The sequence below is a fragment of the Tigriopus californicus genome, chromosome 1, assembly GCF_007210705.1.
Source record: "Tigriopus californicus strain San Diego chromosome 1, Tcal_SD_v2.1, whole genome shotgun sequence".
NCBI lineage: Eukaryota > Metazoa > Arthropoda > Copepoda > Harpacticoida > Harpacticidae > Tigriopus > Tigriopus californicus.
In genome coordinates, this window is record NC_081440.1 from 9,894,170 (window position 1) to 9,918,652 (window position 24,483).

The window sequence follows — 24,483 nt, forward strand, 5'->3', positions numbered from 1 at the left end:
GATGATCGTGTATTGACAGATTCTGTTGCGTCAGACATCCATCATGGGTAATGAAAGTCACGACATATCATGCCGAGATCGATTGATCTCGCGATCCTAGCTAGATTAGTGGAACCATGTATCACCCTCTAATTCCGTTCCATGTTGTTCCTTCCTTTCTTGCTTCCTTCTTCCTCTTTGTGGCTTCTGTTCCTCCGTTCCCTACCTTGGTTGGTTTGTTCGTTCACTCGTTTGTTCGTTCCTTGGTTGGTTGGCTGCTTTCAATTTGGGTTGGCTTTTTTCTTCTTGGGACCACTCAGACGAGCCGGAAGTGGAGCAGAAAACGTGCGTGACTATCGACGAATGGATCGACGTTTGGGGCACCCTGGTGGGCACCGCCAAAAAGCTGGACGATTTCCCCATGTGGGTCCAGTACTATCCCAAAATACTCTTCGATATTATAAACAGATCAGGTATGTATGTGTATATGTTAAAGGTGAACCGAGAAAGTAATGAGTGTGGACGTGGTGTGGTGGCGAGTAATAAGGAGCTCGAGCACGGCTATTTATTTATACAAGTATACCACTTCTTTCAAGGCTTTGAAACTGAATTGGGAAAGCTACCGGCTAAGAGCGAGCTACTCTGTGGGTCGTACCCCCTGCAGTGATCCATTTTCTATGGAAAAGCCTTTGGATGAATTGATTGAATTAGTCTTGTAAGGCCTTCATTAGAAACTTTCGAATGTTCTCAGCCCAAAGGGGAGGGAGAGAAATAGCTTCAATTTCGTTCTTTTAGAGGTGCCGCTTGGCAAAAAACAGCTACTATTCTTGTTTCCACTGGCAAAATTGAGCTGAAAGGATGTTATGTAGAGAAATATCACAACCATTCCATGCATTGCGTGAGCCATTTACATACACACGTTTTCCAAATTTAACATCCCATGTTAAACAAGAAATTGCCCGGTCAATTGTCGACTTTTTCTTTAGCAAATAACGTGTTCTGAAAACATTACAATGAATTTTCATAGAAATTTATTACTCCACATGAAACAACGATTCTCACTCGGACCCATCACATCTACTTCATTAGTGAAGCAATGCAACTGGTACAAAAAAAAGTTTTTGACAATAGCCTGCTTTTTTTTTTCGGTCTTTGTACCAACAACTGCACTTTTACAGACGTTTTACGAATTTGGAGGAAAGTAAAAATTGAAATATGGTAGAGGTTTACCTAGGGTTAGCATATATTTCCAACTTAAACTGATCCATTCCTTTTTTCTTCTTCTAGGAACGGGTGTGATTACCAAAAGCCAATTGAAGTATTTCTACACCGCTTTTCTAGACGTGGGTAAATTAGGAGAGCATCGCCTCGAAGAGATTACAAACAATGCATTTTCAGCCCTGACATCGGTAATTATTGAACTCCACAACATCCACATTAAAGACTAAAAAAGGATATTATTCGTACGTAGTTAGCTCTTTATAGGCGGTGCTGAAACTTTTTCTGTCTTCAGCAATTATCTAGTTGACTATCAATAATGTGCGAAGTTGAAAAATGTAAATCACATATTAAGGTGCAAAGACAGGTTTTGGGGAAAATTAGAGAATCATATCGCAAATTCCCATTTCTTTATCCAAAATTCGATTGCTTTAGTTATATGTTAGATGACACTTAGGGTTGGACCCGCCCTATGGGATCGAAGCCCTTCAATTTGCTTTATGGAATAATACCTCAACTTTGAAGAAGATATAAGTCCCTTGCATTTATAGCCTTTCTACGTAGAACTATCAACCTAAAAACATCTCGATGCTGAATTGCAGGGTGGAGATATCCGTCTCACTTATCATATCTTCAAGTTGTCATTCTTGAATTTTTTGTTGGGGAAGCAACCCAATGGTCCAGGTCAATTCATTTTTGGAACCGTCACACCTCGAACAGCAACATGCATGTTCCCAGTGGATTATTCAGCCATGAATGCTACCGATGAAGATATTGAACCATTTAGGTAAGTGTAAGAAGCTCGTAAGCAAAAGTAAGAATACTCGTTGTCATAAAAACCCTGGCTCACTGTAAGTGCTCACACGCCTTTTCCTTGATCAGCCTTTGAAGTTCAACTCAAAGAGATGTTTGCGCAAATTTTCTTCATCTCGTCATGATGTACTTACTCACTTACCCAACTAGCCGCTAGCCAGATGATCAAATTGCCAAGCGAGCGAAATTGAATCAATATACTTACATTACAGGCCAGTAGAAGGGGGAGGGTGTGAGTTGTAATGTTAGTAGTGCTGGCACTTTTTCTGGCCCCACATTCATTTTCCTTTTTCTTTTCTATTTTAGGCATGAAAAATTGGAGGAGAAAGGCAGTCGTCGCTCAGTTTTGGTGTGAGAAAGCAATCTCATCACACTTTCAACGCCAAAATAGATGTGTCCAAGAATCTCTTTTACCCTTCAAATTGCCCAAAGACGAGATAGCAGAATCGCTGAAGGATCAACGGTTGGTGCGAAAAAAAAGCCGCTTGAAAAGCCATGACCATTTCAGCTTAATTCTAAGCCCCGGATGTTTGAGGCTCAGCTCTCCAAATCAAAACCCCTGAAGTGCATCCGTATTATATTCTAAATTCTCAGATGTTGGCACGCCCTCCATGACCACATTATTCACCCGACCTCTGCCCGTTCAACTTGGGGCGCACTCCGGGCTCCATTAACATCTATTTTAACGCCTTGTCGCTAAGGCCCAAACTCACCCCTCCATGACATCGACAAATAAAAGTTTTCACCCTCCATAGTGTATCTGTTTAATGATTAGAATCTATGGTAAGGTGTTAAATAGAGTATGGTTTAATGGCCAAGTCTATTGATGGCGAGCGACTTCGGGATTTCTTTGCCGTCTCAAAGATTCAATGTCCACTTCCACCACTATAGATTTTGACATCACATCGTACCTGAAAAGTAGGAGACAACATCACAACGCCATAAAGCTATGCGAGAGAAATAGCGGAATGCAAAAAAGCAAAATATGGTAAACACAATCATCTCTGGCTGCTACCTTGACCTTTTTTGGCAAACCCGTATGACCCTTAAATTAGCAAATTGTTCTCAAAGCTTTCCAAAACGCCAAACTCATTCAGTTCCTCTTGAGCTGTTGATGTAGTTTTGCCCTCTCAATCACAGCTAAATATAACCTAAGACTGTACGGTGGGGTTAGGTTGAATTTCGTCTAAGAAAATGTAGATACTATGCATACCGAGGCACTTTTTAAATTAGGGTACCAAGATTCGTTGGTCTTGTTGGTGACGAATAGTGCTGGGGCGATCCCGGATTCGAGTCCGAGTGCACCACGAGTCTCTTATTCGGTTTTGGAGGAAATGGCAGGAATCGTCCCCCGCATGATTTGGAACTTCAAAAAAGCACAAGGCTTTGGGTAAGAGAGCCAATGGACTTCAATTGAACATTTGTATCCCTTTTTTTTTAAAAGAAGCTCTTCAACCAAGATCGAGGTTGTTCCTCTTGGTGTTTGTTCTTCAGTTTTGCATATTGCAATTTCTTGTTTGAAATGCAGAACAATTTTTCCTTAAAGCGGATTTCTCTGAGAGCAGATAGATGTCAAAACTTTTGGACTTTTTTTAATGTTCTACTACCTCCTTGATGACATGGTCCACTTGCATTGCCTATCTTGTTAGTCTATGAAGTTATCTCTTAAACAGGCCTTTTTGTCAACTGACTGAACTGATCTATTTTCAAAGCCAATATACTCACAGTGTCCGATATCCAGGCATGAATAAGAAAGTGATACACACGGGGAAAAGCAATGCCACTGCCGTATTTTTTAAAACAGATCGAACCTAGGGGGGAGCATTGTCGAAGATGAGAACATAACTTGAATCGTGTCAACTTCAAAAGCCCGTAAAAATAAGTATGGGCGGCTTTACACTAGGATGAAAAATCAAGATTGAATCCGGTTTGAGGATGGAAGTCGGGCTAGTTGTGGGGCGAGTCCAGACTCGAGTCACAGTTTTTCTTAAAGACTGAAGTTCGGATTTGAGAAAAAAAAAATGTCATTCTTTGGTTTAAATTTCGCAATGTGAGTCTTTTGGTTCGACTTGAGTGCAATGAAAGACTCGAGTTCTCTGCTGGACTCACCCCAGCACTAGTCCCACTTCAATCCCCAAACTGGATTCGATCCTGGTTTTCCATCGTTGTGTATAGCCGCCCTTACACATAACGTCGAAAACAAGGTATCTTACCGAAGCCCAAAATAGTCCAAGATTTGAAGCCGGTGATATTTGGACTCGTCCAGGGACATCGGTCATGACAATCTAGAATATTCATTTTCAAAATAATACTACACAAACCCAGACAAAAAAAACCCACAAATGATAACTTACATTATCACATTTATAAATGCGCAGTCCCATTAAAAGTTTACCGGGCGTAGCTCCTCCAGGAATGGCTGCAACAAAAAATGTTAATTCAAACTGTGTACGAGCCACTTGAACGCCATGAACCCATGACTAACCAGCTGGGCCTTTAAAGGTGCACAAGATCTCAAATATGCACACCACGAAGCGGTGAATGATCTCGAGAAGCACGATATCGGATGTTAATTCAAAGGCATCCTCCACGTCGATTTCTTTGCCCGCTGCCAACAAATACAAACTCCGATCGTGCTTACGGAAAAAACTGTCAAAGAGTCCGGACCAATAAGTTCGCTATGAATTCAGCATAGTGTTGTATCGATGAATACCAACCTCTCGACGTCAAAAAGCTCCAAACTGTCAATGGCAATATAGGTGATAAACAATTTCAACACAAACAGCGTCAGAAAATCAATGAGCTCGGCCACAAAGCGCTTCCAAATGGGCGGGATGGTGAACACTTGAAACACGGGTGGGCTACCTCTGTGAAGGCGGGGACCCCCCGCCGCCACTCCGCCCACGGAATGGAGACCACCAGGGTGAGACGGCACACCTACAAAAAGAACCCAATGACCCATTCCAATGCTTATTGGTCAGACATCAATCCCAATCAAATGGATTGCGGGTGAAAGTCAGAGTATATTTACGCACGTCCGGAGAGGGCACCGAGGTTTTGCTGAGCCTGAACGGAAGCTTGATAGGCCAAGTAACTAGGAAACCCTAAGATGAGACGGACAAACCAAAGGTCAAAGCTGAATAATGAGTTGAAGGCCAGGCAGGCTATTATTCTAAGCCTCGCTCGACTTTTTCATGGGATTTTCACGGCTCGATTAGGAATCTGCTTGGACAGATGATGGGTGCAATTAATGACCAACATTGAACAGTTTGAGCCGAAAATAGTGATAGCTCTGGCTACGGCGAACCCCCCCCCCCCCAAGGAGATTCGAGCGAGGCCTAGGCCCTAAATCCATCTATTTGTAGTAAGTGTTACCCAAGGCGAAGATTTGCCAGTGATAGGCTTGATGCAACCATTGTTCCACGGAGGCCGAGTATTCCGCGGCAGACATCATGTCATTGCTCTCCACGGCAGCCATGCTCAAATTAGTCCGCTCTCGTCTCTCTGGTGTCTCTGTCTATTGCACTCTACTATTTAGCTGCCATCATGAGGAGAAAATGTTATAACAACAGAGTGATGACCCAGAGGACAGGTTTATCTATTATCAATAGTGAACTGAATAAAAGAGAACAATCCCAAAGCTGATCCAGGGTGTCGGATGGACTTCAAAATGTGAAGGCAATATGAAATATGAACTCCAGCGCGTCAAAACTAGGTGCACTAAACAAACTATGTTGGGCATTCTGGGATGCCAGAGGATGGCAGCCCGTGAACAGCTCTACTTCTATCTGAATGTCGATCAACCTATGGGAAGGCAAGTTATTTGATCGGAACAACCATCTAGCGATTAGTGACCATTGCTTACATCGCGAGTTTAAGGTTGTTCTCAAACCTCGACGCAATGCCATTTTTCGACCGAATCAAACAACTTTCTTGTAGGGGGGTCTACCTTAGTGAGATATTTCTCAAGTGAATTGAACTCGATTGGCATGAAATTTTAGAGACCCTGTGCCTGCCTTTGGCCTAAGCCAGTGTGGGTGCGCAAACGTGAAATTTGGGCCATGGGAATATACATCGGTAATTAGTTTTATGTAAATAAAATCAACCAGACACTAAAATATTGACTTATAAGGACAATTGGATAAGGTCCACCCACCCTTTTATAATCATACGATTCCATATCATTGGGAATGAGACACTGCCGGGCACTAAATTTACAAACGAGACGGACCATTCCATCCAGAATTTCGGAACGAAATGTTTGTTATTGTTGAAGCGAAACCTCGAATAATGCATCTTGAGAAAGGGACAACCTTTCCAAAACACTTGTGCCAGCTTTGTGACTGGCTTCACACATAATTTGTACAAGTTATTGGAACTGGAAGAATGTCGGTTCAATTTTATGACCAAAAACAGAGGAAGTACCAAAAGATAACCGAGTGCCTTCTGATTTGTGTCGTGGCCCTCTCCATTTTCTCCGTATTTTTTAGCGAAAACTTACGTCAAGAACGGATCGCTAAAAATGGGAAGTGTCTCAATCCTAGATTTGTTAACCGCTCGGCAGGCCCAATCCAGATGACGCAAAGGCTTTGGGAATACTTTTTCATGCCTCGGGTGGAGACAGAATTTATAATGTCTCCTGTTCTGTTATATGAGGTGAGAATGAACAACCCGTGTTTAAAAACAAGACATGGGTCAGTGTTTTTTAACTGGCATGATTTGAACATAGGTTATGGAACGATTGGCATTCTTCTCAAGGGGATTCACACGTGTTCAAATGCAACAGGCCCTGGCCTTGCCATGCCAACCTCTGGATGACTTAGTCCATAAATATGAATCAAATTCCAAAATATTCATCCACGAGGGCAGCGAGCTCACCGACCAGTTTCGATCACTCTGGAACCTGCAAAGTGACGATATTTCATACCAAGAGCGTAAATTTGATGAGTTCTACTTGCACAGCCCCTACCCGCCACCATCTATGTTTCTGTTGTTCCAAGGCGAAAATCTTGAAGCCAAGACAGCCATTGGAACTACCATGAGATGGCCAATTCCTGACTTGGCACATATTACAAATGACTCAGAGACTACACCCTTCAACATGACAGACATGTACATACCAGCTCACATTTTAGGTAGGCTTGGACAATTTGAAGAGTAAGCTAGACAGGCAGTGAGCAATCATGGCTGGGCCTATTTCCTGACATTCTTTTTTACTTTCAGAGTCGATTGACCCCGAATCCTGTTACCGGATTATAACGATGCCGATGAATCCGCCTGGCTTTTCATTTGTTTTGTTTCGTCCTAAATCGTTTTGTTCTTACGAAAAACTGCTTCACGAACTTGGGAAGCTGGATCTCGTCACCCTGCTTCACCACAAGCATGGTCCCAAGGCTGGAAAACCAATTCGCATCTCATTTGCACCATTTATCCTGAGCTCGTCTTTAAACTTAAATCTCCCCTTACAATCTTTGACGGTCGTGGATATGTACAATCGCGAGGAGGCCCAATTTGCCAACATTTTCAAGTGCGAGGCCGCTACCCTTCAATTGACACTAAAAGACGTTGTACATGAAGCGGAAATTCAACTCAACGAACAATCTTTCCCTTTCCGCCATTTGGCGCCAGAGTCAGACCTCGGCCAACACGTGGAAACCGAAACTATCTGTGGGAAATTTCTATTTTTCGTCATGGACGATTTGAAATGGGTCCCACTCCTGTTTGGAGAGAAAATCTCACAGGGGTGTTGATTTTGATAATCGAATCCTTTATTCAGAGACATAAATGGCTACGTGTCGTCGTCATCATCAAATCGATTATATTTATCACAGCCAAGCATATGAAACGTGTGTTACGACAATATAACCGACACGTTTGGGGATGAGAGAAGGGTCAGTATGATGAAACTGTGGCAATGTAAATAAGTAATCAAAGTGGTAGAAATTATAGTAGTAATGACGATTATTATCATTATTATCATCTGACGGCAGTGGATGTAAATGAACCAACGAAAGAGTGTTTTGGTGTCGGAAATGCAATTAACCTCAGATCAATAGAGCGGAAATCAAGAAGATGGTAGTACCTACTAATACGTCACGTGTACTTTGACATTCAGAACATCTCATCAAGAATGACCTCGGAATTTGAATCGAACCTAACTAGATTGGTACAAGACACTTGACTGGGATGAGTGGCGGTCAATCCGTCTTCTCTTGAAGACGGGTAGTAATGGGTAACTAATCGAATCAGTACAACTCAAGATACCAATGAAAATTACTATGTGGAAAAAGAGAATGCTCAAAAAAACCCGAATAGAGGATCGTTTTCATCACAGAATATTCATGATATCACATGGCCACATACACTCGTGCATGCACTCTTCTTCCATGCAGCAATAAGTTTCGGAGCTACACTTGATTTCTAAATCTTTGGTCTTAGGAGACGGACGCCGCTGTGAGCAATGCCAACGAAACGGTCAAGAGCCCGATGCTTGTCATCCTTGATCCACTGCCATTGAAGGTATCACACTCAAGTCGTTGCTTAATATCCTCTAGGACATTATTTTGCGACTCCTTACAACTGGCCAGTCTCATGTCTCGAAGGGTGGATCGGCATAGCCCGTTGGGATTTGGTCCATGCGAGGCCGATTCCAAAACCTCAAAGTGGTTGCAGAATACGCCTCGCCAACGTTTCAACCATTTCTCAGCCCAGCTGTAACAAAAGAATCTTCTGGGTTGAACAAAGGCAACAACAGCGTGCGTTACTCTTGAATCTGAATCCTACCCGATGCCATCACAAGTGCAAGGCCAACGATTTCCACGGATCTCTAATTGTTCCAAGAAAACAGCCCTGGGATGGTTCGGGGCGTAAGTGGTCACAGGATTGCCAAGATCGCGATCACCCGACTTGTGTTTCGACACATTGGCCACTTGTCCATCAGAGAGGGAAACTGCATTCACCGATAGGTTCTGCACTCGTCCCAAATTCAAGAATAAATCTCGGTCAAGATTCAGAGTTTCAGAGGCCCGAAAATTCATTTGCAGTCGGCGACAACGCAGGTGCTGAAGAAGAGAGCAGGGATTTTGCATAATGTGATCAATGGCATTCTTTCGCAAATAAAAGTGATCGCGTAACACAAGGGGAGCAGGACCACTGACATCGAGGCCAGGGCGAATGCTAGAAAATATATGTTCTCATGCAAATTCGTTTTGGTTCGCAACGAAGAGGGGGAACTGACTCTCTTCTGCTTTTTGAAGAGAGCTTGTGCACCCTTGTAGAAAGACAAGTGAAATACAGACCGTTGGAGCTCAAGTGAGCAATCTGGTCATTGATGGAGACTTACAAATCGATGATTTGTATTTAGTAACGTATTCTCTATTTCGGTACCGCAAATCTTTCCAACTCCTCTCCGAGACATGAACGACGGCCTTAAATATGAATGTATACATACCTTGAATGCAGCTGGATGAAGGTTGTGGATTTCTGGTCCTTCCACAGTGATTTCTCGCAATCGAGCAGGAAGTTGTTCTTGTAGTTGATGGCGAAGAACCGATCCCGGGGCATTAGTGGATGCTTTGATCAAGTCTGGGGCCAGATACAAATGTAAATGTTCCAACGCATGGTTGCCTTGAATCAGCGCGGCTAAGTTTAACTTTTCCGTATCAGCATTCAACTGCAGCCGCAGAGTCCTCAAATTCGACAGGCTTCCAAACGATCCACTCTGTGAAGTGAAAAAAAAGAGCATACTCAATAGACGATATATTCTTTTCGCTTCGACTCAGACTTGCAGTGAAGGGACAAGAAGAAAAAACACTTCTATCCATGGATGGCATCATGAGAACAGAGTTTTGAGCACCCGGCGCAATAAACGTCGATTGCATGGAGAGAAATTCAAATTTGAGATATCAGTTGCCTTGGTGGCCCAGATGAGTGTCACGCGCTCAAAGGAAAGCGAATAAAAGGGGACCTAACCGCGAATAACACTGCAATTTATTACGTCGAAAGCGTGTAGTGCAAAATCTCTTGCATATGGCGGAAAAAGAGGAACAACAACCGATCTTCCATAGCCCACACACATGATGAAATGATCCAGGCTTTCATTGGTGAGATGTGGGACAAGTGGAAGTTTAGCGCAATCACTTTTGTGGAGCCTCTGATCTAGTAGCTAGCCAAGGGAACCAAAGACGACGTACATTGTACGTATTGTACAAAGGTAGGTAGAGACAGGTTCAGGGAACACAAACGGTTTTAAAGAGCACTCAATTCAAGAAGCATTGACAGGGGAAAATGCAAGCGAAACATAAGTGCATTCCAATTTGCAATAAAAGCTCAAGATGAAGTAAAACCCGGCCGAGATGGTATTGTCGTGCATTGCTCCAACTCCATTATTGCTCTTCCTCCAATATGGTGTAAGAGACATGGCATTAAAAGAAAGATCCAGAAGAATTTGTGCCCACTATGATGTCAGTCACGGTGGTGGTTTCGAGCAAGGCTTCCAAGGCAGAAACACAGGAATAAGCCTAAACAAGAAAGTTAGTGAAGGGCCAAGGAGGTCCAAGGATGAAAAGTGAGCGAGATAATGGAAGAATGACCCTGGAACAATGCCACACACGCACCACAGCCATGCACTTCCTGATTCTTCACTGGCAGTAAATTTCCCAAAGAGTCGTAGTTACGAGCCAGAAAAAGGGATAAAGGAAATCCCACATTCTCCAATTCAAGATGACATATTGACAAGAGACCAATCCCGAACTTGTCGAATCAGCACGAAGTCTGGTCGAAGATTCGGTTGGCTCACCGAAAATACAAACAAACCACCAAACCATCCATACCAGCTAGCCAGTTAAGTCAACTAGTGAGTCGCCCTGAAGTCAATTGAATACCAAAGCCGAGTCTACATAGTAAAGGCAATCTCTTCAGGATTTGCCAAGGGGATTTGGACAATCCCCCCTGGCGGCCAAGATCAAGACATCAAATTCAAGAGAAAACAAATCATGGGCTTTCTGATCCATGACATTGTACTATAGTTTGGATCTGCTCGAGATTTGGCCCAAACTGGTTGGGTGGTTGGGTGGTTGGATGGTTGGAAGACCTAGAATGATGACTGTTTTTCGGACGAGGAAAAAGATGCGCTCTCATCTATCATTTTGCCCGCATTAGATGGGAAAGTACTCGACTTGCCAACAGCTACGATGATCTCAGTAAGATGAGATGCCGAAACACTTCATGAGAAAGTCGTGCACACTCTAAAGTTCTGAGGTTCAATGCGAGTTTAATACCAGGAGAGTAAAAATCGCGCCCTATTAAAATTTACCATGCAAGAAAATACCTTGAAAGGATTCCATTCAAAACTCAAGTATTACGATTTAAGCCGCCCCGCCCCCCTTCCTACACCAATCCATGGAGGTCTCAATTTAACTGGAGGTCTATCCAACTGTCGCCGTATACCCCGGTAGGCTTTGATCTCATTAGGAAACGGGGCTAAAACGAGGAGTTAGGCCTTACCTTGGATCGGTTTTCACCCTCCATCCTGTTTAAGAGGTTACTGCTAATCATTCCAGGTGAATATAGCCCAATTTTCAAGTATATTATTGTTAATAATTCAAGATGCTTGACATTGAAATTTCAGGATTGTCTAGTAGTTCGTCCCTTTTCGCTCTGTTGTTAATAAAACACGCTTGATTCACTTTCAAGGAGTGCTTACATGTTTCTGGCAACCACTGACATCAAAAATATTTTGGAACTTTACACTAATTCTTGTCACTTGTAATTTTTATTCGAACAAGTCAAATTTCTTGGTTCGTCCATCTTGTATCACCCGTTTAACTCAACTGAAGTTGGACATCTGAAAAACTTGAACAATAGGAAAAAAATCCGAGTAGACAGGAATTCTTCCTGTAACAACTTAAAACCTGACAGGTTCCTCCCTATAATTTCGAATGTCTATGGCGAGGGAATTTGCCTGGCATGGATAGCGTGACCATGATTTTTTCCATTTCTGGTCGGGAGGTTTAGTTTAACGGTTTCTAAATATCCGTTAAACTATTCGGGTACATTTGGCGGCGTCAAATATGTCCAGTGTAACGTCGTTCATGACCAATCTTATAGAGTGTCTCTTTTCAAACGGTAGGTCACCAAGGCGAGTTAGAATGATCACCAACGGGAGCGGAGACGACAACGCGAGCCTCGAAAATCGTGTCACTTTTTATTGGTGGAAGAATAATTATTGCGGATATGAGAGAAGAATTGATTAAAGCAATGGCCATCCACCATAGTAGCCCAGAGTCCCAAGGAAGGGAAGCTTTCTTGCCAAATAAATTCAAGGATCATCCCCAACTTTGCTAATTATGCTCGGCTAATCTGACAAATGGCGCTCATTTGCACCAACTTTCCTTGCTTATCAACAAATTCCAAATCTCAATGCTCAGACAGGTCCTATTTATGATTTTCCCCGCCCCGATTGGCTGGCAAAACCTGGTCTCAAAACTCTCCTCAAATCTTCCAATCCTTTTACACACGTACCGAGGCTGTATCTCGATATTTAAATTGAAGCAAATCGTTTCTCCTTTGTTCGCGTTGAGCAAATTGAGTGTGAATGCGCTAGAAAAGGAGGAGAAACCCCGAGTCAAAGATCCGGGAAGAGAGGCGAAGTTCCAGTTCCAACAACGACAATCAGAGGCTCGTTTCACAGTGGAACAGTTCCTTCCAAAGCCCGGTACTCTGAATAGCAAGTGCATGATCGAATGAAAAGGATGGGAATGGCGAATGAATGGCTCCACGGTGCTGGCATGGCAGTGTGGCATTGTCAGTACTCTGGTGCCTTTGCTGAGCAGAGCTTCATCGTCAAGTTGGACAAACGGAAAAGCGGACCCCATTACTCTTCCTGGAAAGAGCGCGGAGCCTTTCAGAAGATCAAAACAAAGTTTTTACCTTGAAACCACGAAGTGAAACTTTGACCAACATCTCCTTCGTCCGCAATTGAGTCAAGTGGCTCGATTGAATACGTTGTAAGTGTAATACGTAAATGGGGGAAACACTAATTCCAGAAATGCACCTACTGTACATAGTGTAGTACATACTCAGCCGTGGATGAAGCCTTTGGCATTCCACCACGGTCGTTGGCTTTCGAAAAGGGAGAATCATCGAGTTTTCCCAGTGAAGACAAAACGAGGAATGAATGACTGGGCAAAACTCGTTGGAATGGTAAACAAGGTTTTCAATTGATAAATGTTGGCAAGCCAAGGGACCAGGGTGGTGAGTATCATGGGTGTTTGGGGGCGATGCTTGTCGGCCACGGCTACACAACTGAAATGTATTCCATTAGCACCGGAATTGGATAGATAAGTAATGCATTCTCCCGATCAACAACGAGGCAGAAAAGAGAGAAATGGAATTGCACCAGTAAGTGGGATATTTTGCTTGAAAAGGTGATTGTTGAAAAAAGGATTGGCTTTGCAAACCAAGTGGGTAGAAGAATTGATGAAAATGCATACATGTGTCGCGACTGAATTGAGAACATGTCAAATCTGATCATGTTTCGTCGACTTTGATGGTTGCTATGAATTGGAATACTGGATTCGATACTTTTTGGTCCAGAACCAGAATCCATCGAATCAGGAGCGATGGTCCGCCAATTGGTTATCATTATGCATTCTCTCATTGTCTCATTGTCTCACTCTCTTATTCTTACATTCTCACATTCTCACATTCTTACGTCCACAGAGAGGTGCATGCACGTACCTGGAAGGACTTGGCTCGGACGCCAGAAATGTCGAGATGGTGCAAATGCCTGAGTCCGCTAAAGGAGTCATTCATCACGCGGTCGATGGGGTTGCCTGACAGATGGAGTGAGAGAAGGTGGTCCATGGAGTGCCAGGCTGTGCTGGGCGGACTAGTCAACTCATTCCCACTCAAATCCAATTCCCGGACTTGAGATAAATTAGCCAGCGTGTTCGGCGGAATGAAAGTCAATTGATTGAAAGAGACATTCAGGGACTTGAGCCGCGGTAATTGCAGATTGGGAAGAAGAGTCAGCGACGTGTTGGCCACATTCAGGCCCTGGAGATGGTCTCGCACGCCGTTAAGGGTGTCTGGATGGATTCGGTGCAAGGGGTTGCTGGCCAGATTCAGTTGCTCCAGATTGGGCAAACAGCAGAACGCTTCCGGGTCGATGGTGGAGATCCTGTTCCCTTCCAGATTGAGGTAGACCAGCAATTGGATCTGGTTGAGTTGCGAGTCAGAGATGGTGGTAATTCGATTGCCAGACAGATCCAGATACTTGAGCGAGCTTTGCACCGGATTCAGAGCTTTCACGGGAATCTCGCTCAAGCGGTTGTGTGCAACTTTGAATATTTCCAGCGAAGTTCGGAGAAACAACTCTTCCGGTATGGTTCCCAAATTGTTCCAAGACAAGTCCACGTACTGCAAGCGCTTCTGACTGCGGAACAATTTCCCATGGATCTCGCTCAAGCGATTGTGGTTCAAGTAAAGGGTGGTCAATTTACTGGCCGCCCCAAAAGTGGGATCCTCAATCACAACGATCTGGTTATGGCTCAAGTCCATGATCCGGATGCGCCTCAATTGGCCAATGTCGTCCGGGGTGATTTCTCGAATGATGTTGTGAGACAGATTCAAGATCTTCAGATCGTTTTGGACGGGCTCGAAGAAAGTGACCTCGACAAAGGAGATGTTGTTATAACTCAGATCAAAGCTCATGATATTCGACAGGGTCGGGTATGAATTGCTTCGGTTCACACGCAAAGCCTGCAGATTGTTATGACTCGCATCAATGGTCAAATGCGAGAGGGTCCCTATCGAATCAAAGGCCGCGAAATTGAGCGACTCCAATTTGTTGAAGGCCAACTCGAGTCGCTGGAGATGATGAAGGTTCTGGAAGGTTTCATCTGGCAATTGTCGGATCTGGTTGCCTTCCATGGATAGAAAGAGCAAACGTGTCATCTCGACGAAGCTTCGGGAATCCAATTTCTTGATTCGGTTGTCGTTGAGCAGCAGTTGTTGAAGTTTGCCAAAGCGAAAAGTGTCATATTCCACTTTCTCAATGTGATTAAAGCTCAGATCCAGAATGGTGAGGCCAGGGTTGGCCTGACTGTGGAAAGTGCCCCGTTTGAACGAGGAGATCTCATTGTCCTGAAAACGAGCGAATAAAAATAGAAAGAAAGAAAGAAAGAAAGAAAGAAGGAAAGAGAATGAAAGGAGGAGACAGAATCAACCAAGCCTCTCAGACCTTCAGTACAAGTTCTGTCAACTAGGCAAGACGTACGAGTCAGCTGGACGAAACCCAGAGAGCAAGGTAGTACGCTGTAAATGGCATCAAGTAACGAACGAACGAACGAACGAACGAACGAACGAACGAACGAATGAACGAACGGGCAGCGACCGCGACGGCGGCCTTTGAAAGTGAAGGCTGATGAAAACAAAGTGACCTCAAAGTTGGGCGGTAATGATAAAGATAACGACGGTGCTTACTTGCAGGTACAAATGTTGGAGTCGTGTCATCTTGTGAAAGGTGTCAAGCGCCAAACTTCGGATATGGTTATTGCTCAGATCCAAGGTTCGAAGGCCCGTGAGCGTGTGGAAGGCCTCATTAGGCAGCTCTGTGAAATGCAGAGCATTGGAGATGCGCAGGAATTGAAGCGAATTGCCCACTTCACGGAAGGCGTTGTCCTCAATGTACGAGATGCGGTTGTTAGACAAATCCATGTAAGAAATACTCGGCACGAATTTGAAGGCATTGTGAGAAATCGAGGTGAGCTTGGAATCGACGAGATTCAACTCCTCTAACGAGGGCGAGAAGTCCGAGAACTGACTGGGGCTCACGGATCCGTAATTCCTGACGGCTGACAATCCAACCGTTCGCAAATTCCTCATGATCCCGATCTCCTCCATGGAAACATATTGCATGTCCTCCCCCAACAAGTTCAAGTCTTTGATGGTGTAACGAAAGCCGTTGAAAGTGATATTGGGTGAGAGCTGGAGCATATTGTCGTTGAGTCTCAGTTTCTTGATAAGATCAAAATCCAAGAAAATGTCCTCGGGCAACTCAGCGAGTCTATTAGCACTCAAATCCAAAGCCTCTAAACTTGTCTCCAAGCCCTTGAACGAAAATGGGGAGAGCCGACGGATGAGGCAGTTGGAGAGATCCAGAAATTTGATTTGCGTCTCCACAAATGCATCAGGTTCGATTGTTTCGAGAGGGTTGCTCGAGAGCGAGGTAAAGTTGATGTATTCAAAGTTTTGAAAGGCTTTCATTGAGAGATTCTGCAGGTTGTTCTCCGATAAGTGGAGGGAGTCCAAGCGCAACTTGCCCATGAAGAAAGGATCTTCAATTTTCTCGATACGATTGTTCGACAGATTCAGCACCTTGAGGGACTTAACGTGGCCGATGGAGATGAAAGGGATCTTGCCCATCAAGTTGTCCGACAGATTCAGTTCCGTTAGTAGAGGCACCTGCGAACCAAATTGGAGTTAGCTGTACATCTTCGACATGCGACGTTCATTATCGATACAGTGGGATGGATTATCGCCCTATCGGGCGCGATTGAATGTGAGCTCGTTGATTGATAGGATGAAAGTAATCAAGCACAAGAAAGCTTTTCTTACCCCGGTCTGAAATGCCATAGAATGGATCTGAATAATGTTGTTCCGACTCAAATCGAGAACTTCGAGGCGCTGAAGGTCCCAAAAGATTCCCTCGGGTACGGAAGTCAGCGCATTCCCCGCCAAGTTCAGTATCTTCAGCGAAAGGGCCAAAGGTTTGAGGTCCTCTTGTCGCAATTCCGAAATTTGGTTATCTGGAAAGTACATTGCTCAGGCTCATAACGGGATTGCCAATTCGTCGGAAGAAACATGTTCGACTAACAATGATAAAGAGATAGAAGTAAAGAGAGAGAGAAAGAGAGTGGATCAGTTAGTTGGGTAAGGAGTTTAGGATGATAAAGAGCTTGTTTTTCGTCCTTGGAGTGCAAAGGACTGAAGGAGGTAGGTGGCTTTGATACTTCAGGATTCAGGAGCGAGCAGTTCTGCGTGGTTGGAAGCGGGACGACATTATGAATGATGGAACCTCTTTCCACTATTCCCAACTGAATCTGCAAAAGCTTTTGGGGGCTTTCTCCAGAGTGACTATGAAAGATTTAAGATCTTCCTCCCCGAAATTCGCGGGTTACGCCAACTTATTAGCCGAGCACTCACCATATTGCCAGGCTTCGGTGAGTAGACTCACTGATATTGTCTTCTCCTTTGTGTTGGTGTCATTAGGGAGTTCAATCCATGAAATGATCAATTCAGGCGGAGTTTCGACCTTTGAATAACCTTGATGACGAGTGAAGCTGATGCAAAATGCATTTTCTTGAGAAATCAGAATTACCTATAACACAATGGAGCCATGGCGGTGGCCACGTGGATGTGTTGCATCTCTCGCAACCAACCGACGAGTTCCACTTTTCAGTCGCTCTCTTTCTCTCTACATTCAAACTCCTACCTTGGGTATGCATCACGACAGAGTTTTCCAAAGAAACTGAAAAGCACCTTCACAATTTTGTGGAGCTAGCTAGAGTCGAGCATGAACTAGCTTTTTCCCCGAAAACGTGACAAAATTTTCAATACAAGCGCGCGTTGCTTGCTCAACCTGCAAGCCCATACGGGAAAATTCAGAATGACTAGTTGAGTTTTACTGTATCCAGATTTTACCACCTTGGTGGCTCGGTCAACCTTATGCCCAATGAAGAGTGGAAGACAAGATGACAAGATGACAAAATAGGAAAACATCTAGTAGTAATAAGTAAGTCTTGTGACTGTGCATGCAGCATGTGTGCACCCTCATCGTCTTAGGTTAATTGAACATGGAAAAGGAAGCAAACTTTTCAGAACAGGACCAGAAATTTAATTTGGACCAAGGCCGCTCCTCCCTGCTTTTCTGCTGTTACTGTTGTACATACATATACCCTATGTACAACTGCTTATGGCAGTGGTTTCTGTACTTGCAGTATATGCACGTACCACCAAAGCTGGGCAGAACAATCGCGGTGCTTAGTAATAGTTGTATTACTTTCTGTCCAACCTTATTTCAAGAGACCCAGAGAGTGTGCACCCACATTGCCAATGAGACTGAGCCAAGGTCGTTCCTCAACAAAAGTATTACCACACAGAAATTCATAACCTCTTGTACCTCCAGATACTCGGTTGGTCCTGTGGTCGACCTTGCCTCAATTTTGTGCATTGCCATTCCAACCCAAACAAGAGGGTTTAAGTCAAGGCAATACGGCAAAAACCTGCTCTCTCTCTCTCTTTCTTCCCCTTGTCCACCAGGATTCACTTAAGGGCGCTTCTCGGGCAGCATTTGAGTGTCGCCTTCATCTCAACTCGACTTTTGTCTCTTGTTGCTCGGTGGTTTGGGGAAGAGCAATAGGGAAATGTGCATTGCTCAGGATGTGCTTCAGAATACTTCCACAATCCACACCCAACGGACTTGACATTGCAGACCCTTGATAACAATTACAGGGTGCAGCGGTCGATCTCAAATCCCTTTGAGCTGGCAGCCAGAACGACTAGGGGAAACAACCAAGGGGGAGGGGAATCCTCTTGAAATGGCCAAGATGTGGGAGGAAGAAAACAAAAATGTCGCTTTGGAAAAGTAGAGCAGTGTCATTATTAGTGAGGACGGACTAGTACCGTCACTACAATAGAAGCCATAAATGCATTGCATTCTCTTGTTTAAGGGATATGGCCGCTTTTCAATAAAATGAGGGGGAGAAAGAGAGAGTCGGAGTTACAAAATGCAACAAGCAGAAACATCAACCATTGGCCTTCCATCCAGCTCGCGTGGTGTTGTTATTCCTGTAGTAGTTGTTGTTGCCGTCTTACATGTCGCCATCGTTAGGTCCTGTACTCCCATGGACCCTATGGTGCACTTGATAACGGTTCCAGCGCTGAACAAAGTTCTAATTTAAGTTGAAACTAGCATTTTTCTTCCCATCGCAAGCTGGCAAAACTGCATCTTGGGATATTTCTTAGAGAACAGTATGTGAGTGCGGGAGTGGGTGGGTGTGCGTTTGCATGGTGTACCGTACATCACCGGCCGTTGGTCTTCTAAAGATTCCTCGTTCGAATGCCTGGCCAAGTATCTCTTGGATTTGTTGTGGACATTTTTGTCGAATTGTTGTTTGCAAGAATGTCATCGTCATTGTTGTTGTTGTTGTTGTTGTTGTTAAAGCCGATCTTCAGTTGAGCACCACATCTCAAGCTTGTTTCAATGCAGGGTGGGTGAGAATGTGTCGCTGGTTCCTAACTTCCATACCGACCAAAGGTCTTGAAGGATGGAACAAGAAGCCTCTTCATGTCACAAGTGGCCATATTTTCTTGTCTGGATCAGACAGACCTTCTTTCTTTTGTTCTCTGCCGTCTCGTGTGGAAGTCCAAGCTAGGCACGGCCGAGCGAACTACACACACCATGGTGGAGAGAACAGAGAACAGAGAACTCCTTCAATTGGCCAAAAAGCATCCTCCTTTTTGGCCGGAAGCATTTGCCACTTCTCTCGCTTCGAGTATCTGAGTGTAGATATGTGGATGTCTCAGCTCCACTCTATGCTACAGCAAACCGTACAGTTCGTAGTGCATCGTGGTGTAGATACTGTATGCCTCTTGAAGGTGACGACGACGAGCCTTTTTTGCTCAAGGGTGGAAATTGATCAACAGAAGAGGACATTTGTCAAATCTACTGGTTTGTGAGAGATCTCCTGTCATTGCACAAGAAACAAGACGACAGAGACTCCCGAACATTGTCTGCAGATAAGTGTTTTTTCAACAAGGGTAATGGGAAAGTAAACAACATAGGTACTCGAGTTGAAAAATTACTCTACTTTCAATCTATCATTTGTGCGCTAGATTTCTATTTCCTTTTATCAACCGTCGTAAATATGGCTTTTAAGTAGTACATAGAAGTATATTGAATGGACATGTAAAAGATTGGGTGAGAGTGCGGGCAAATGGAAGTACATGGTCGATTGTCAACACCCTTCGCCTTCTTTATCCAAGCGTTTCGAAACTTTGGTGGACAAAGTTTCTTCGTCAAATCTCTGGCGATGCTTTTAGCCGCGAAGCCAAGGAAACTAAGCTTGGTTATGACGGTTGGGTCCTAACGATTTCTGACACGAACATCACAATGGAAGGGTCGACCAATTCGCCTTTACACTGTCGTTATCTTTGGAATGAAAGGTCACTGCGGCACCTCGAACAAATCTAATGTTTAGGGTGACCCGTTTGGCTGGGTTCCTTACCTGCCAAATTGAGAAGACTCAGTTTCCTTAGTACGGAAACGCTACTCGTGGGCACTTGGGTAAGCTTGTTGTGTGACAAATCCAATTGCCAAAGGGCCCGTTCCAGACCGTAAAAGGCCATGGAAGGGATCTTGCTCACCGGATTATGGCTCACTTCCAGTCCCCACAAACCTGCAATTGAAAATGGAATATGAGAACTCTGACTTTGCTTCGGGCCAGATCGGTTCCAAAGGGCATGGTAAAGTTGATAAATAATTGCCAGTTAATGCCACAAGTTCATTTTATGGATTTTCCAAGCGTCTATATACCAATGCGTCAAGCTGCATTCCTGGTTGAATTCACTTTGAAGTTGCAAATTGTAAGAGGTTTCATGTTGGAGCATAAACCGCATTACAACTTGGTCCTCCCCCAGACATGAATTTTAAGACGCAACCCTTCTTTGATGACTTGACAGTGAGTTATTTAAGACTCACATGATTCTTGTACCAATATGGGCCGGACAAATGGCAAATCTTACGTGGGGAAATACGGCATGCCTATCATGTCATTGAAATTTTCAGAATAGCTCGCAGGAAATTCAAAACCTTGGGAATTCAGTCTTCAATAGATATTCAGATGTCTGCTGGTGGGAACGATTTTGCCAAGTATGTCGAATGATTTTTCTTGTGGAAATGAGACATTTCCGTTGAAGGAATTCCATCCTCTTAGTAGCGCGTTCGTTCGTGGCTTCGTACCCGTCAGACACGTACATACCCTAAGTATGTAGTGGAACTACTAGTTATTGCTCCAATTCATTTTGAAAAACATGCCGAACGAACGAACGAAAGAAAGAAAGAAAGAATGAACGAAAGGGAGGGTTCTCGTTTCCCATCAGCCACAAAAAGGCAGAATCCTGGGACTTTTCATGGCTAGCCAGTAAAAGAAAATAAAATTGAGCCCGGGGAATAAGAAGACAGTCAAATAAAAAGGCGACGAACTTGAATCTTGTTCCAATTTAAATTCAGGGGTTCCCTTTCCATAAAGCTCTAGCATAGCATCAACAGACCCCCAAGGAATGAACTACCTGACTACATGCTCGGGGACCGATGGAGTTGGTTGAAAGCTTTGATCTCGAGAGCAGGTATCAAAACCCATGCAGGTTTCTTCATGTCAATTGATAATATGGAGCTTAGAAGGAGAGCAACCTTCAGAATTGTTTGTCTCATCTGTTATCCCTCGTGTAGGTACGAAATACAGAGACTTCACATAAACCAGTGGTATTTTCAATGGACTCCATATAGCATGACCTTGTTTTTGACAACCTTCCTCGGAGTAGACATTTTCGTAGAGAGCTCAATTGAAACCCCTGTTTTCTCCTCAAACATCTGCTTGAAAGGCAATCTGGTGGTTTTGGACCATTTAAGGAGATTTCTCTCTTTTTGTACCATTGTGCCCTCAAAAGCATGGACCCGAATCCGAGGACAAGGGCCAAGAAAAAGCAGGCGAAACTTATCATAAAAAGTCCATCTGAACTTGTCCAAAAGTCCACCCATTCAAAGCCCCATTTGAGGCCAACCAGACTCGAATAGAAATAATAATAAAATAAACCATAAAAACTTTAGTACTCTCAAATAATTGCCCTTGGAATTCAAATCTCTTTTGGACTTTCATAAGTGAGACACCATTAATCTTCCGTAAAAAAATAGGAGTGGGAGGGGGGGGGGCTTTTCTTGTAAGCAATATCAAAAATACTGTACTTTTTGCCTTTCCCAGCATTACATAATGTCTACGTGCGTGCGTACTTTAGGTAGAAACTTACCACTCCCGCTTAATTTTGCGTCTGGAAAATTGAACATATGGTTGTTACGCAATCTCAATTGGAACACCCGCGACTCTTGAAGCTCAGCTGGAATATTGGCCAACGGGACACCATCACAAAGCACCGAGCCATATTCAGACGCTGCAAAGAGAGGTAAGTGGTGAACATTTCACAAATGGAACCGTTCCATTTTATTGGCGAGGCCAAGCGGGTCAGTCACCTCCAGCGGAACAAAGACACTTGGGATTGAAGTTGCAAGGCGAATGGTGATGGCGATTCTCGAGGGACGAACCCAGATCTAAAGAAACCACCTTTTCAATGTAGGACGATAATAGGAGGAGCAGGGCCACAAAAGTCCACCAAGATGGCGTGATGAGGGAGCGAAATTTATGAGACTTCCTGGACTGGCTCGGGAAAAGCGGATCACTTAATTCCCGTTGGTGGCAAAATGAACCACTTCCCCCATTTCTGGGAAGCTCATGGCCTTCGCCGTCTTCATTGGAGGCTTGGAAAGATCCCAAGGAGCCTGAAGAATCCTCTTCATTCATCTGGAACGTACAAGAGACATGAAAGTCAAGAAAAAGAGAAACGGAACCCAAAGCTCTCGTTCCAAATTGTTGAAGTTGAATGAAGTCCGTAAAAGTTTTGTGTAAATGTCAACAGAGGAGCATGCATTGCTTTGACTCTTTGAAGTCATACTGACATGCGGGTTCACACACAATTGCGTTCTACCACTTCTTGTTATGCATATAGTATGCCACGACCATCTCTTGTTTCGTTCCTGCCGTGGAACTTTGGGAACAACCAACCACCATCCCTGCGTAGTTGTTTGTCTTCACAAAACCAGGCTATTGAACTGAACAAACCACGCCCATGAGTTGAAGGAGATGAAGTATCCCCATTGGTTTTCGACCCTTTGGACCAGGACGTCACCAATTTGGCATTGGCCAACGAGGTTCATTTATTTAATGTTCCGAAATGTCGGGAAATCTACTCTCTCAAAACAATTGGGTTTGTCTCTAGTGGCTCAAATTTCAAGCCTCCTGGATCTCCTGTTCTGTTTTGTAAACAGACTAAAGCGATTTCTGGAACTGCTTTGGCGTTATTTCGTATTCGGTTGCGTGTTCCAAAGTATGAGTATTGCTATCACGCGAGCAAATTGGAAAAATTAGACCCAATTCGCTTTTCCAAAAATCTCGTTTAGTCCGATATGTGCGGTGAAATGTTCCACGGAGCTCAACCCGCCCCAGAGATGGACGAAACTGGACGGAGTTGCAAGTTCCAGTACGGACAAGTTACATACAGTCATAGGAAGAGGGGAGGAGGAAATGAAGTGAAGTGAAGAGAGAGATTGTTTATTTTGGAAATTCCCCCTAAAACTCGTCTTCAACGCATTGCTGAGGAAGACTAGTGGAAGTGGGTGAGGAGCTCACTCCATTTGAATGAGATGATACAACCTGAGATGATTTTTTCCACTTTAGTTGTGCGTCTGACATTTAAAAGTAGTGCATGAGGTGTTTTTACGTTCTTCAAAGGCAAAGGAGATTCAATTTAACCTCTTCAAGTCCCGGGGAAACATTGGTGGTGGTGTCGTTGTTGACGACGACAACAACAACCTCACCACCAGCGCCAATCTTGTTTAGCTTGTTCAGCATTGGCAGAGATAAAAGTGTCAAAGTAGAAGGGGAGCTGTTCCCACTAGACGAAGAAGGTTCCCGTTAATGGCTAGGAAACGACGATGCGCAAGAGGAACGGGAAAAGGAAATCAAGATAAAGCCCACACTAAGTGGGAGAAAATGAGACTAATGAGTCACTGCACAGACGACATTTGTCATAAGCCAGTCGCTGTGATCTGATTTGATTCACCTGGAACAAGCACGTTCTTGGGTATCTTTATTCGGAGGTGCTAGTCTAAGCCATCACTTCTGATTGGAAGAAAACGACAGCTCTTTAAACAATCTTATATCGGAGTGCAAAATGGGGTCAGTTAGTGTGGAACAATGCGTACGAACGTACGTACAAGAAACGTACAGCACGTTCTAGTTTGAAGCTGAATTTGGTGGGTCATTGGTTGGAAGGGTCTCACCGACCCATGACAGTTCGAAGAACTACGTTATCCCAATTGGGTCACGCAAAGAAGAAGGGAGAGAAGATTCCCGGCGTCCTCTCTGACGAAGCCACCAATATTTGCCACGACCTTGTTCACTCAAGGATAAGTGACCAATCATGGGAACAAACTCTGTCATGTTGTCCGAAAACGAGGAAGATACTTTTCCGGTTAATCGATATTCCCCCCAATGGTTCTTTAATAAACTTGGGAATGGCCAGTGAAGATCATTCAATGCCTTATCCGAGAATTGATCCATGACACGATTCATCTCTTTG

At 44.0% G+C, this 24,483-nt stretch overlaps 4 protein-coding genes across 5 annotated transcripts in view; 2 read left to right on the forward strand and 2 right to left on the reverse strand.

Moving 5' to 3' along the window:
• LOC131881530 (uncharacterized) overlaps positions 1-2,760 on the forward strand; it is a gene marked incomplete at its 5' end in the record, with an annotated part of 29,468 nt that extends 26,708 nt beyond the window's left edge. Inside the window, 4 exon segments of the mRNA XM_059228419.1 lie at positions 300-452; positions 1,267-1,388; positions 1,800-1,984; positions 2,317-2,760. Coding sequence (XP_059084402.1) covers positions 300-452; positions 1,267-1,388; positions 1,800-1,984; positions 2,317-2,365 — 509 coding nt within the window. The 3' untranslated portion in view covers positions 2,366-2,760.
• LOC131881539 (protein FAM8A1-like) lies at positions 2,761-5,623 on the reverse strand. The gene is made up of 8 exons (XM_059228426.1): positions 5,386-5,623; positions 5,046-5,114; positions 4,728-4,947; positions 4,496-4,659; positions 4,365-4,429; positions 4,224-4,295; positions 3,736-3,821; positions 2,761-2,921 (listed from the first exon to the last, which is right to left on the reverse strand). The coding sequence occupies exons 1-8, from the start codon at positions 5,486-5,488 to the stop codon at positions 2,831-2,833; spliced, it is 870 nt and encodes a 289-aa protein (XP_059084409.1). The 5' UTR covers positions 5,489-5,623; the 3' UTR covers positions 2,761-2,830.
• Positions 5,624-6,301: 678 nt separating this feature from the next.
• Positions 6,302-7,822, forward strand: LOC131881905 (uncharacterized). The gene is made up of 3 exons (XM_059228907.1): positions 6,302-6,666; positions 6,740-7,145; positions 7,234-7,822. Exons 1-3 carry the CDS (start codon positions 6,397-6,399, stop codon positions 7,758-7,760), a joined length of 1,203 nt encoding a protein of 400 aa, XP_059084890.1. The 5' UTR covers positions 6,302-6,396; the 3' UTR covers positions 7,761-7,822.
• Positions 7,757-24,483, reverse strand: part of LOC131881892 (chaoptin-like) — a 32,260-nt gene continuing 15,533 nt past the window's right edge. The window contains exons 2-10 of one of the 2 annotated variants that reach the window (XM_059228885.1): positions 22,319-22,646; positions 22,099-22,239; positions 20,301-20,471; positions 16,630-16,820; positions 15,496-16,476; positions 13,750-15,156; positions 9,461-9,730; positions 8,794-9,071; positions 7,757-8,721 (exon numbers count right to left, since the gene is read on the reverse strand). In XM_059228885.1, the coding sequence (XP_059084868.1) occupies positions 8,445-8,721; positions 8,794-9,071; positions 9,461-9,730; positions 13,750-15,156; positions 15,496-16,476; positions 16,630-16,820; positions 20,301-20,471; positions 22,099-22,239; positions 22,319-22,646 (4,044 nt within the window). In that variant the 3' untranslated portion in view covers positions 7,757-8,444. Of the gene's footprint in view, positions 8,722-8,793; positions 9,072-9,460; positions 9,731-13,749; positions 15,157-15,495; positions 16,477-16,629; positions 16,821-18,888; positions 19,451-20,300; positions 20,472-22,098; positions 22,240-22,318; positions 22,647-24,483 lie in introns of those variants that run through there. The other variant, XM_059228895.1, reaches the window with a different exon arrangement.